At 35.9% G+C, this 14618-nt stretch overlaps 1 protein-coding gene across 1 annotated transcript; it reads left to right on the plus strand.

The window, feature by feature from the left end:
* The first annotated feature begins 751 nt into the window (after positions 1-751).
* LOC126377825 (uncharacterized) lies at positions 752-9289 on the plus strand. Its single transcript, XM_050025747.1, has 5 exons — positions 752-1163; positions 3136-3227; positions 3612-5117; positions 5716-6453; positions 7566-9289. The coding sequence occupies exons 2-5, from the start codon at positions 3158-3160 to the stop codon at positions 8618-8620; spliced, it is 3369 nt and encodes a 1122-aa protein (XP_049881704.1). The 5' UTR covers positions 752-1163; positions 3136-3157; the 3' UTR covers positions 8621-9289.
* Positions 9290-14618: the final 5329 nt, after the last annotated feature.

The raw sequence follows: 14618 nt of genomic DNA on the forward strand, positions 1-14618 counted from the left end.
TTACATATTGGCTTATCCCTACATGTATCATGTAAACTAATTCGCAATTTTGTCCTACCCTATATTTATGATAGAAATTTAATTCTGGGCTCAAATTCAACATCTTTACCATTCTTTCGAAATTAACTAAAATATTTTTTCTGATATCTCAAAAAATATCATAATAAACTCGATTAAAAAATGTTATGTCAAAAGATATCACGGATTTTTTTTATCAACATGTGTTATTGAAATTATACCTAAAATAGAATAGGTTTGGTGTACAAAAAAATCATGCCTTTTCTATTTTCAGTATATTTACCTGTTTTTGTACAAAACAATTCCATATCATAGAGAAATTAAATGTATTATTCAAGACCAAATAGCTAGCTACAAATAAATTAATTTAATTATTTGTATTCAGTTGAAATTGTGTGTAAAAACGCGAAGAAAATATAAAATTGTAGTACAATTTTGTTGTTTTATATTTTACTCTTAAAACCTCATCCAGTACGCCTAATTCTCACCTAACAATTTGGTGCAACTGATCTGTCAAAAATCTAAATTATTTTATTAAAGTAGGTAAAACAAACCTGTTGAACGTCGTCGTTGATTCTAAAATACAAAATGTAAAATTAACGCTATAAATTTATCGTTGATAATTACGTTACCTTCCTACATATCCACCGAATTACACTGACCTACACTTTATCTTTTATTGATTGAAACACTTTTCTATGTGACTGTACTTCCATAAGGCCATACAAATTACAGTGTAGTACTGCACTAAAATGTTAATGTGATTTGGCAAAGTAAGATGTCAAAGACGATAAATGTTTATGTAATTATCACGTTAAATCCGTACAACGCCAACTATATTGTTTTTGGAAGTCCCTCGTTGTTGCTTGATATTTGGATCAGATACGTAGTTGATTGAGATTGATCAATTTAAATTGATAGTCTATAGGGCAGCTTGTCAAGTTCGTTCAAAATGCGCCGTTCGCGCTCGGTCGATGTCACGTTCATTTCATTCAGAAAATGGTGGATCGAAACGCGCCGCCCGCTTACTAACGCATTGCTGCGTTTGTGAAAATTATATTTTTGAACAGATTCTGATCATTGCGATACGTTTTCGCCGCCAATGTCAAAATTGATCAAAATAAACATTGGATTATTTACATTTGGTAAGTAAAACGCTATTTTATTGAAGATAGGTTCATAGATAATTATTGCGATGTACATTCTTATCACAAATTAGAAACCCAATTCCATACCCGTGGATAATAAGATCCTTGTTCCGCTTTTTTTTTTAACTCTTGATGAACAAACAAACCAGAAAGTTGACTAGGTAATTACTCTAGAAGTATAAAATTTACCATCATGTACGAAACATTCCTGATGGCAGTAGTATAGGAAGAAGTAAGATTTTGAGTTTGTTAATTTATAGGGAAATAAGTCCATGAAGTACCAAGTTATTTGCTACCTAACCTATAAGAAGAAAATTCATTTGTAGAAACTGCCTAAATATGTTAAGAATATTAGTGGAAACTATAGAAAATTAGTTATGAAGTTACTGTAAAGTTCGGTTTGCAATACCTGAGTACATCTTAGTAAAAAATTAAAGAATTCCACTGGCAATGGAAATTCTTTAAAGTTTAGAATGTCATTGTAAAGTCTGGTTACGGCTGGTTATTACACTACGGGCAGAGCAAAGCCGTTAACAACTTGACTTAGGTTATAAAACATGTTCCTACATATTACAATACCCTTTATCTTCCTCTCTAGTAATTTTACTAGAAGCAGAAATTTAGTCTTAAACTAAAAGTTAAAAGTTGTGTTTATAAATAGGAAAACAAATAATAATATTGTTGCTTTATAGAGACAACCACATAAAGAGCCTTTTTGAAAAATCAAAATCTTAGAGATTTTCTTCAAAAAAAATCTCGATTGCATTAAATTAATTGTATTTTGGGTAAAAAAATTTAGTATAATTTTAACCTAGATTAAAACTACCATGTCTATTGCTAGGTTTTGTTAACAAAATATGTATCTGAATAAAAATTTTCAAAAAAGCGAATATGAGGTTCTCATTTCAAAGCGATTTGGAGAAAACTTACAGCAGTTTCAACAGCTGGTCTTCCCAGGCATTGTCCTTTCATTCTTCTCAACGCCTGTACCCATACTTGTATAGTTTCATATAGAATTTTCCCATCTTAAGACTTCTCATCAAGTGCTGGGCAAGTCTTTGAAGTAGCTGCAAGCCGTGATCTGGAAAAAAACAACAAATAAAAAGACCATAATAGTACCATCAGATTTTAATAATTACTCGCTCATAGGCCTAGAAGAATGTACATTGACAAAATTAGAAATGTCCTTAGAAAAGGTTCAGTACAATTTAGTGTGTGTGTATGTAACGATTGATGAATGTGGAGGAAGCAAGAGAAGTGTGTCATGATTAATGCAAATGGATTTCCATTGTTTCTGCTTACTCCAGTGGGAAATAGGTGTGAGTTTATTTATACATGTATGTAATGTACTTGGTAGTTCCAAACATATCAATGAGCATGTGCAAAAGAAAAAAAAGTAAGGTAATCTGTGGTTCGGAAGGTATGTTAAGCCATTGGTACCCGTTACTACTTACCAATTTAAGTAGGTACCTAAGTAGTTGTTACATGGCCCATGTCAAGGGCCTTTGGTGGTTTAATAATAACCCTTGAAATAGGTGTGAGTTCATGTATGTACGTACATTTCCACTTTGGGAATGGCATATTGCTGGACAGACATCAAAGATTTTAGACTTATAAGGCCCACATTTTCAGACAATAGTAAAACAATGGGGTGTGTATGTGTACTATACAGGGTGTTACTGACATCGTAACGAAAACTTTGAGGATGATTCAAGCCATGATTCAGACTTCAGAGTCAATGTCAAGAGGAATTTTCCATCACAAAAGTATGGAACGGAAAATAATTTTCTAAAATTTTATGAATTTTCCGACAGGGATATCCACTTGATATCAACTCTGAATCATCCACCTCAGTATTTGTTACAATGTCACTAACACCCTAACTACTTGTATGCACTTGTACGTATATTGTACATTAGTCTTTACAACTATAATGCAGATATTTCACAACGAACATCTTTCTTTTCAGGATGACATAATATTACATCATAATGGAGAAGTATACTATGGTGAAGACCGAAGTCCAACCAAATGGAGAAATATTACTATTTTATGTTGATGGTAAGGTTATGCAACTATTGTTTTATTTAGTACATATACCAATAACCGTTACCGTTGGCAGGGAATAACCGGAAAAAAATATTGGTTAAATGTTTAAAACTACACATCTTTAAATTATGATATCTTAAAATAACGATACCGTTATTTTTAACGATACTGAAATTAAAAAAAGTTAAAGATAATAAAGGGGTCAGTACTGGCAATGTCAGTTTTTTTGTCTCCATCCTTTTTGGTGCCTACATCAGTGGTTATCTTTTTTAGTTTTTTATTTTGTATGCAATACCTACTTAAGGTATTTATTGTATGGCCCTTTGTAGTCCGAAATAGTTAATACTAGTATTAATACTGCTTTTAAATATGAATCATTTGTGATGAATTTTCCAGAGAATGCCACAACAGAAGATGGGTCTGTTGTTACAACAATTGACCAGAGCCAACTACAGCAGTTGCAAGAAAACTACATCCTCGAGGAAGTACCAACGGAAGACCATATTGAAAACATTGAGACTACTGAGGTTGAGATACCTGATGACCCAGGCGTGACTAAAGACAGGTGGCTCCATGAGGAAACCAAAAGATTACTCATCTTCTATATCGATAACAGAGAGTCTTTCCAAAATAGTGCGGCCACCAAGAAACATCTATGGAGTGTCGCGTGCAAAACTATTTTGAATGGCAAAAACGTGACTTCTTGCGAAATGAAGTTACGCCACATGAAGAAAAAGTACAGTCATCTACGTCTTGACGCTACGAGGAACAAAGTGGACCCAAAAACATGGCCGTATTACGAACTATGTCATCAGGCGTTCCATGACGACACTTATGTCAAAATGATGTTAACTGAAAACAGTGTAGGTGATGAGAGACAAGCGACAAACATCCCAGCATCAAAACTGGATGATGGCACCGTAGTCATAAAGAAAATGAACAAAGTGCCAGATGAAAAAGTAAAGCATATGCTAGAATTGTACTTGCAACACAAAAAAGAGTCCAGTAAAGACTATTTGTGGCAGAAACACGTTTGGGATAAGATTGCTCTAGAACTAGGTGAAGATGGAGACTATTGGCACAAACGCTACCTGAATTACAAACAACATTACATTCGTATGTTGGAAAAGCAACAAGAGTCTGGCTTCCAAAACATAACTTGGCCATACATGAAGCTGTTTGAGCAAATATACGCTGGTGACGAAGAATTTACCCAAAAATATGGGCAATCTGTAGAAGCCAATGTCGATACTGATCCCAATGACATGAATTTTGTTGAGTTCGAGTGGGATGAGACAGAAAAGACCGTTCTCATCAAATACTACTTTGATTGCTTTGATGAATTTCAAGATCGGACCATACCAAACTCATTCTTATGGAATGAAATTGGCAGATTGCTAGATAAGACACCAGAAAGCTGCAAAGAAAAGTACGAGGAATTGAAAACCAGTCATATAAATCTTTACTTAGAGGGAGGCTACAATCTACGTTCAAGAAAGCCTATTGCGATACTGTTTGACAATATCATATCGAAGGAAGTTCAGATCAAATTGCAACCAAGTGCACCTAACCCAAATTTGAATTGGCCAACTGAGAAAACAGATGAATTTGTGCAGTTTTTATTTGACAATATTGAGATGTTCAAAGATCCAATATGTTACTATGTATGTTGGGCTGTGGCAGCTTTGAAGTTGGAAGAAAATGTTCAAAATTGCAAAGACCAATGGAGTGATTTGACTACTCTCTACAAATCTATACTAAACGATAAGAAAGAAGATCCAGATTTGCAGATATATTGGAGATACATAGATATTTTTGATAGGATATTTGACTATGGCATGGACACAAATTTCCTAGAAGGTTATGACCAACCAGCACAAGAAGATAAGAAGAATGCTCCCAGTAAGTTTTATCTCATATCATCATTAGCCCTTATGCCACTCTATGTGGGGTCGGCACAATCTTCCATTCCTCTCTGCCAGTTGTTTTCTCAATATTCATACCTTTCACACACATATCCTTCTTTACACAATCCATCCACACTTTCTTGGGTCGTCCCCTACCCCTATATCGATCCACATTCATATTCATATGCAAAGACAAAGGGTGAAAGCATCCCCCATTACATGCCCAAAACCATGCTGACCTGTTGCTCCTCAATTTCTCAGTGACCATAATATTTGAAAGAATTAATCGACCGTAGTGGGTCGATAACGGTAAGCGCCGAATGAGGGAAATCGTCGACCATACCAGCGGGGTCGGTATCGGGGAGACTTATATCCGTCTGTCTAATTCAATGAGGAGTAACATAATAGGTATATGATTCTTCATATATCCCATGTAGACCATATTCTCTTGTGCCCCAGATATCTAGATACAATATTTAATGAATGTGGTTTGGGTTTTAAAAGGGCTTTGGGCCCTAAGACATGATGTTCAGTGGTCTAATCTAAATGCAATAAAGTTACAAATTCGTTAACTATTCATTTTCAATTTCCAGATAAAAAAGTGACTGTGAAGAAAGAAGAAGATATATCGGATGATGACGACTTTGAGGAGAAAACTTCTGGAAAACGTTCAAGGGGAACTAGCGACCCTGTCCTAACTAAAATACTAGAATATTACCTCAAAAATAAAGATAAATTCGCAACCACACCGCGAAAGAAGCAAGCTCTTTGGGAGGTTTTAGCTAAGCAAGTGGGCATATCAGCTGAGCAATGTGCGCACAGGTTCAGAAACCTAAAACAAGTATATACAATGCATATTCAGAGGGAAATCAACAAGCCAGAACGCCCAATCCTTTGGCCTTACTATGCTCTGTGCAAAAAAGTCTTCGGCTACCGAGCAATTAAGAACAAACTGAAAAATGGCAAAGTTGGGTCTGATGATGGAGAAGAATGGTCGACGAAAGAAATAAAAACACTTATAAACCACATCGCTAACCACTTGGATATCGATTCAGATCCAACTGACAATACAAAATGGAGTTCGCTGGCACAAGATATTGGTAAGACAGAAACGTCTTGCCGTGAGAAGTTCTTGGAGTTAAGAAAGTCGTATAGGAAAATCAAGACTATGATAAGCAAGAATCCAGACTGTAAAGTGAATTGGAAGTATTTTAAGATGTTTGACGAGATTTATAGCAAGGAGCGAATTGGGATGGAGGTTGGGTCGTCAGATGAAAACATGTTAGTGCCCATGGAGTTACCCACAAGTGAAAACAAGGTTGATATACAGGGTGAGTTGTCTTCCATTGTTTTCGAAAGTCTCGCTGAGATTCCAAAATAATATTTCCACTATTCCGACGTCTTCTAAACTATTCACATAACTTAAGCTCACGACTATATACCAAATTAGAGGAGTCAGAGGTACATCCATCACAAGATGAACTAAGTACCCACACCTCATCGAGCTTTCTGTTAGGCCAAAGTGATAGGCAAGCAGTATCATCGTCTACAATGGTCGAGCCAACGGTGTTAGTGAAAACTAAACTATTTGACAGGCTCTTAAAATGAAATTGGCAACGTAATCAGCCTATATACGTCCCACTGCTGGGCACATGCCTCCCCTCAATCAACCGGAGGGGGTATGGAGCATACTCCACCACGCTGCTCCAATGCGGGTTGGTGGAGGTGTTTTTTATGGCTAATAGCCGGGACCAACGGCTTAACGTGCCCTCCGAAGCACGGAATCATCTTACTTTTTCGGACAATCAGGTGATTCAAGCCTGAAAAGTCCTTACCAAACAAAGAACAGTCTCACAAAGTGATTTCGACAATGTCCCCATCGGGAATCGAACCCGGACCTCCAGATCGTGAGCCTTACGCTCTAACCACTAGACCACAGAGGCTGTTTGAAAATTGGCAATTTTTTGAGAATTAGGTACTCAATTTAGTTATTATATTACCGACAGTACCTGCTACTGTTGGCGGTACAAAGTTTCTGTTTAATTACTGTTTTAAAACTGTTCATATCATTTCCATTTTAGATTTTTGAAAATGATCATCAATGTGTAAATTGTATTTCAGATCGTTTAGTATTCGAAGTTGAATATAGTCAAAGCAGAAGTTGTTATAGCTATTGAACATTGTCATAAATGTAATTTGTTATAACGGAATAAATTGCTTACAAATCATCAAAGTTTTATTAGTAGTTAGATAAATTTTATTTGTATTAGAAAAGGTACTGTTTTGTGAATTTTGTACTTAGTTTTTTATATTCACTTGTTTTTTTTTATTTTACGACATAAATGTATGATTTAGACGCTTTTGCAAAGTTAGATGTTTTAATATTTATACTGTACTGAGTAAAAATGAAAATATATTTTACGATGAAATTTTGCCTTTTCAGATGACGATTTCCAATGCATCATTGTGATACAAGAAGGAGAGGACATATCTGATCTTAGCAACGCACAGATAATCATCAAAGATGCCCATTCAGAGACGAAGCCCGAGGAAAATACGAGTAGGAATGTTGTAAAGTGGACGGCAGAAGACAAAATGGAACTCTTGAAATTCTACTACAATTATGTGAAGAAAAACGACCAGAACTTTATAAACATAAAAGATATGTGGAATGAAATCGCGTCCCACTTCCCGAATCGACCGAAGTTTGCTTGTAGGCGAATGTACATTACACTTAAAAGTAGATATAAAAAACTTAAAGAAACAGGGCAAGAAGATAAAATCATGAAATCGAAACATTACAGGTTGCTTAAGGATATTATGTCTTTAAAACTTAAGTTTTACCGACCACCGCCAAATCCTGAAGAGGTAAGTTTAAAAGAAATGACGACTTATACAGATGTACCCATGCCGCCGTGGAAAATCGAGAATGCTTTAAAATACTACCTCAATCACGTTGAGGAGTTCGTCAATCCGAAATACGACAAAAAGTACGCGTGGATTGAATTGTCCAAATCCGTGTCAGTTCCACTCGTAAAAATATTCAAAAAGATCAATTATTTAAAGCAGTTTTATAACAGTGAAACAAACGAAGTTAACGGTGAAAAAATTGAATTTGGGGATATTTTGAGAGAGATTTTGGAGAAGGAATTTATTTGTAAAATCGCCATGGGCACTGTACCCGAACCTATGAATACTGATTCTGAAGAACAGGAAATAACATGGTCTGATGATGAAGTAGAGAGTCTGTTATTATGGTACTTGGAAAATTTGGACAAGTTTAAAAACCCGAAATACGCGCCGAGTTATCTCTGGTTAGAGGCTTCGAATGTCCTACACAAAACTCCATTGGCCTGTTCTAAAAAAATGATGGATATTCGTAGCCAATACAGTGCCATGGTCAAAGACAATCTAGAGGGCTTAAACAACTGGAGATTTTACGTGTTATGCCAGAAAATTTATGGAACCGGGAAGAAGAATAGTGAAAACAGCGAATGATTCAGGTTGCTGGCATTTCAACATTAAACGTAAAGTAACATTTCCAATACAAGAAGATACTTTTGTTATAATGTGAATAGGCTCGCCCCTTTTAAAAAAAAACAATACATAGGACTTAAATGTAATGAAAACAGCGAATTATTTAGGCTACTAATAAGACAATTTCCAAAAATTTTTCAATACAATAATAATTAATTATCATAGAAAAGTTTGATATCACGTGGTTTCCAAGATAACGTGAAACTTAAAACTTAGCTGTCGAGGAGTGGGTATATTACCATACACCTCTGCCCACCCCTTTGGGGATACGGGCGTGATGTTATGTTATATTTGATACCATATTATAATGAACTTTTTAGTACCATTTAAATGTCGTTCAAATACTGGTGCTTGTGTTATTTAAGCAATATAATTACAATGCAGGCTGTTATTTTAATGCTAAGAACTTTCAAGCTTGATTTACATTTAATTACAGGTGTCGTGTAATCCGACAGAGGGATGGTGTCCTTTCTCACATGATAGACAATTGTTATGGGCGATAGGCAGGTCCCTTGTAACCATAAGGCCTCAAACTGGATGACAGCGGCGCGGGGAGCGCCGCGGCGGCCGCTGTTCCGTTCTCGATGCCAGCGGCCAAATCGCGCGGTGTTGCGGCGGTATAGAATTGTGTCTCAAATGAACGCGATGTCGAAACGGCGACAACGCATTTTCGATTGTAGTTCTTTTGTTTCGTACGATTTATTATGGGCAAAAGAAGATCTGAATCCCTATAATGAACAAACGAAACAAAAAGGCGAGTTTCAAACGCAGAGACACCGCTCGACTAGAGCGCACCGCTCGTACCCCGCTCCCCGCGCCGCTGCCATCGAGAACACTTCAATATAAATCTTAGCATTTGAACGCGCCGCTCGCCGCACCGCCGCCGCCGCCGCGCCGCTGCCGCTGTCATCCAGTTTGAGGCCTAAGGTTCATCATATCCACCTCTAAGCCTTCGTATCAACAGTGGCTGCAAGTTGTCTTTGATTACTTGTGTGCCCACTCCGTTAAGGGCGTGAGTTTATGTATGTATGTATGTAATTACAGTTGTAGGTATCATACAAATGAATTACTAATTATTGTTTACTTAGCTGGACTGTGACTTGTGAGCATAGAATAAATAATGATTCTCTGTATAAAAGGGTCACTCCGCAACACACCTATATAAGCTTGGGGTGAGGTAAATCTTATCCATACCTGCCTGCCATAGGGGCCACTTTGAAGCAGTGAGGGAGCGCGCGCGATCTATTTGTCTCGCTCGCACACACAAAGATATTTGTATGGAGTGGACACTCCAAAAGAAAAGCCTCATTCCGAGCATTTCCTAAAAGTTGACCAAGGGATTATGACCTCTATTTTATATTGAATTATGAAACATTTAAGTTTTATTTATAGATAAGGACTGATCTTAGCGCAATGAAATTATGTTTTAAAATGTAAGATCTTTGTATGGACAATTGTGTTGGTTATTTAAATAAACTATAGTGTCTAAATAAGACTTTCATTTTTAACACGGTCACTGTAGAACTGAAACCCTTTAATGACTCCACTAATATACCCATTTCATGTACCAGATCAGAACTTGTCATTTGCAAGATGAGACAGGTATATAATAATATTTTCGGACGCGAGTTGAAGGCGAGCGATTCAAAAGTAAGGTCTTAGGCCATTCTGCCAATCAGCACATTTCATGGCATGGTTTTGCATCAAATGGCTCAAGGTCATACTACCTTACGATTGAGTTGGCCACCTCGCCACACCCCCTGTAAATCCTGTTAGGTAAGGGAGAGGCTATAGTAAAAGCGGTAATTATATAGGGTTGGCAAAGCGCGGGTAGGTAAGTGCTGTGAAACAAATATATTTTTTGTACTAGCCCTCGGCTCTCTCCATTTATCCGGCCAAGTAGTCTTCTTCTATCGTGTGGGTTGTGAGGTGAATTACCAACGTCATCAATCCTGGTGTCAGGGTTATTATTGAGCCGCCAAAGGCCCCTGACATAGCTCATGTAACGACTACTTACATACATTAGTAAGTAGTAACCGGGACCAAGGCTTAACGTGCCTTCCGAAGCACGGATCATCTTACTTTACAATCAGGTGATCAGCCTGTAATGTCCTAACCAAACTAGTGATCACAAAGTGATTTTTGTGATATGTCTCCACCGGGATTCAAACCCTGGAACTCCGGAACGTGAGCCCAACGCTCAACTACTGGACCACGGAGGCCCAGCCAAGTAGTTAATGCCAATTTCGGAAAATCTACAATAAGTCACGTCAAAAAAAATTGCTACTTGTGGAAGTATTGAGGGTTAAAGTGCTTTCTGTTTGTAAGACAACAGGTAAGGTAACATCTCATTAACATAAATTCACGACCATATCCCAAATAGGGTAGTTAGAGGTACATTCATCGCAATATGAACTAAGTACCCACACCTCACCGAGAATTTTGTTAGACCAACGTGATAAGAGGTGAGCCGTATCGCCGTCTATAATGATTGAGCCAACTATGTTAACTTTTTGAAAACTGTGCAAGTCGTTTCCGGGATGCGAACTGGCGTTCCCCGTTTGAGAAGCAAGCCCGTGTACCACAGGAACACAGTAACTTATAGGTAAGGTAGGTAAGTCATGTTATCGCTAATCGCTTCCGCTCACACCGTGCCGGTTACTTTACGTACTTTCAGCTTGGCTTACACTCAGTATTTCACAGCTACCGTAGAAGGCTTCACTGCTATAAATAATTATGAAAAAGATAAAAGAAAATGGCGGCTTATAATAGAGTTATGACGGACACATTTATACGTTTGTGACAGTGAACTGAAGTGTGTTAAAATGTGTGTGTGTTGTGTTGTTATTTGTGACCATAATTAAATGTAAATGATTAATTATTTTATATATCTAAAGTCTTTGTTATAGGTAATTACAAATAGATAGGTATTATTTGTTTCAATAAGTGAATTTAACAGCCTTACAAATGTATATTAAGTTAGATTTTAAATCGCTAAGGCGGTGCATATTTTGGGGCGTAGGTAAATGTCTTCAAATATCAGTTAATGATTCTTAAGTTCGTAACTCTGGCCCTCCTAAGTTCGTCCGACTTATGGTTAGAACTCCTTAATAAGTAAGTACGGAGGTAACACGTAGGATGCATCTAATTCTATGTGTGTATTCCGAATTTGAAAAATCCTGTTCTATGCTCGTACGTAACCATGATAGGTATAAGGAGACAAGCAGAATTGATAGACGTGGGCTGTAACTTAATTGTGTCGGGTTATTGGGAAATATACGAATTTCTGCCTAAAATTTATGTGTGTTCCATAAATTTTATGCCTGTCAATCACACGTCCCTTTACTTTTCGGCGGATAAAATTTGAATGATTCGAAAAAAAGTCTTCTTTTAATGTGTCGCTTTTTAGGTTTTAATGTGGACAAACATTAAGATACGGTTTTTGGAATTCAACTCCCTAATTGAGGAAGTTCACTGTCACCATATGATCATTCCGACTAGCATATTTTTTGTAATAATTAACACTTTCAAGGACAGAACGTCTAATGACGTTCCGATTCCAAGGTGTCGATACTATCTATTATGAACCATCAATGAATGACCTATGGTCTCTACCCGTGAAAGGGTTAATAATTTTTTTTTTTTTAATATAGGCTCGCGTTTGACCACAATCTCACTTGATGGTAAGTGACGATGTGGAATAGGGTGGATCACGCTTACCTAGATGTTTTTTTTTTAATGAGGCTTTATTTCCTTAATGAGGTGAAAGATTCCGGATGAAGTCGTGGACGTGGTTAAGTGCTAAAATAACATAATCCGTACAAGTAAGGCGTTCACTACGGCTATCAACTGTAGGGCTTCATCACCCAACCGTTCAATACGCGACGCCATTGCTCAAGTGGCTTTTAAACTAGGTCGGGATATAGGAGAATAATTTTATGAGTTCATGATAATAAAGGCCTACGTTTCTCAAAAACAATATTAGATTGCGTGATAATTACCTTATTTTTACATAATTCAAAACTATAATTTAATGGCAGAAGCATTATATAAAAATAATTGTTGCTTGATATTTGGATCAGATATGGTACTTATAGAATTATGTTGCTACTTTCAAGAAAACACTGTAATTGGGTGACTTTATTGACTATTTATTAATATCCATCGTATTTTTTTCCACAACAAACGTCTCCTAGAAAAGTGGTACCAATCCACCCCGTTCTTCATTTGTTTCATTCGCCGCGTAATTCTCACTTCCGTTCCCGCCTTTTCTATTTACTTACTTTTTAAATTAATTAATTAGTTGTATAACATTTACAATAAAAAATAATTTATATTAATTCTATTTAATAATATTTTAAATCATTCAAATACTTTTAAATTATAGGCCCATTTGCTAGGACGATAAAAGTGCAGGTAAATTAATAGTCCATAATTTCGTGAGAGGTAAAACTATCTCTCTGAGAGAGTTGCTGATCTATACGTATAGTGTATTCCTTATTCTTTGCTTGTGTATGCGTGTATGCGACGATGATAGTCATGAATCGTGTGGAACAGACGAATGAGGCCTATTATGATGATGCTATTTGTATGTAAACTTCGATTCTTAATCGCTATATGACTACAAAATATATACAAAATACTTTTTTTGTATGTATTTGTAGCATCTGCAGCCGTTGAGGTCACCCGTATTTCTGGCCCAAGGGTTCTACGTTATGTCTCGTAGGTATGTCATCTATTGGTTTATTCTTCGTTTGTCCCACTGAGTTTTGTCAAACATAAAAAAATCCTAAATCGTCCCAAACAATATGCTTGTTTCGTCCCAAAATATAATTTTAAATATTTTATTCCTACTTCGTCCCATTTTGTATTCCTTCTACGGCCCATGTTTTTTTATTATGCCAAACTTACTATATTGTAGAATCAGCAAAAAAGGATTACCTATTATTTTAAATATTACTCGTATTATTTTATTATAATAAAACTGATTACCCGCTTTTAGTGAGAAACTTGTGAGGTGACGTCTCCGGAATATATTTAAAGAAAAATTTTGCAGGTAAAAATAAAGCAGATTATATACTTATTTAGAACATTTTCTGGAAAAGTTATCGACTTTTTGTTAGTAGTTACTTATTGTTGATTTAATTTAAAAAGTTATTATTATGATTGTGTTTTATTTTTTTTACTTTTTAATTGTAAATATTCCCTTATTATTCTTTCTTATAGATCTGACTGTTCTGTATATATTTAAAATTGTTATTACATACAATTACCATTTCTGTGATTTTGATTGTGATACTGAATAATACTTTTATTTATATTTAAAGAATAGACTTGTTTTATTAGTAAGTATGTAACTTTAAAAAAAAAGTATTAAGTTAGTATTCTTTTTTGTTGACTATATCTTTGAAGTACTTACCTACTATTAATTTGGGACGAAGCAAGACTTCAATAGTGATATGGGACAAACTAAGAATTTTTTGGAATGTGGGACAAAACTTCAGGACGAACGAGGAATAAATCCATCTATTTGGCAATATCAAATGACAACTCACACTAGCAATAAGTAGTAATATTGCTGTCTTAGATGAATTGCTTCAAAATCGCCTTTTTAACCCCCCAGGAGGACTCGTCACACATCGAAGCAACTCTAAGTACTTAAGTAACCAAGTAAAATGTTTATTCTTCATAAAAATACAGATAATATTGGTACAATAAAAACCCCACAAAACCAATTCCTTTCTAAAAAACCATTATTGCTATTTGACATTTGTGTGACTACTTACATTGATTGTCTGTCATTTTTCAATAAATCAGGGGCCTGTTTAATAAAACTTACAATTGTAAATTACAATGACAATTTGATGTACATTGCGGAGTGTGTGATCACAAATTTTGCAGTTTCATATCAGCTACGTAATGAACATCAAATTGTCGTTGTAATTTACAATTGTAAGTT

Source organism: Pectinophora gossypiella, chromosome 24, assembly GCF_024362695.1.
Source record: "Pectinophora gossypiella chromosome 24, ilPecGoss1.1, whole genome shotgun sequence".
Classification (NCBI taxonomy): domain Eukaryota; kingdom Metazoa; phylum Arthropoda; class Insecta; order Lepidoptera; family Gelechiidae; genus Pectinophora; species Pectinophora gossypiella.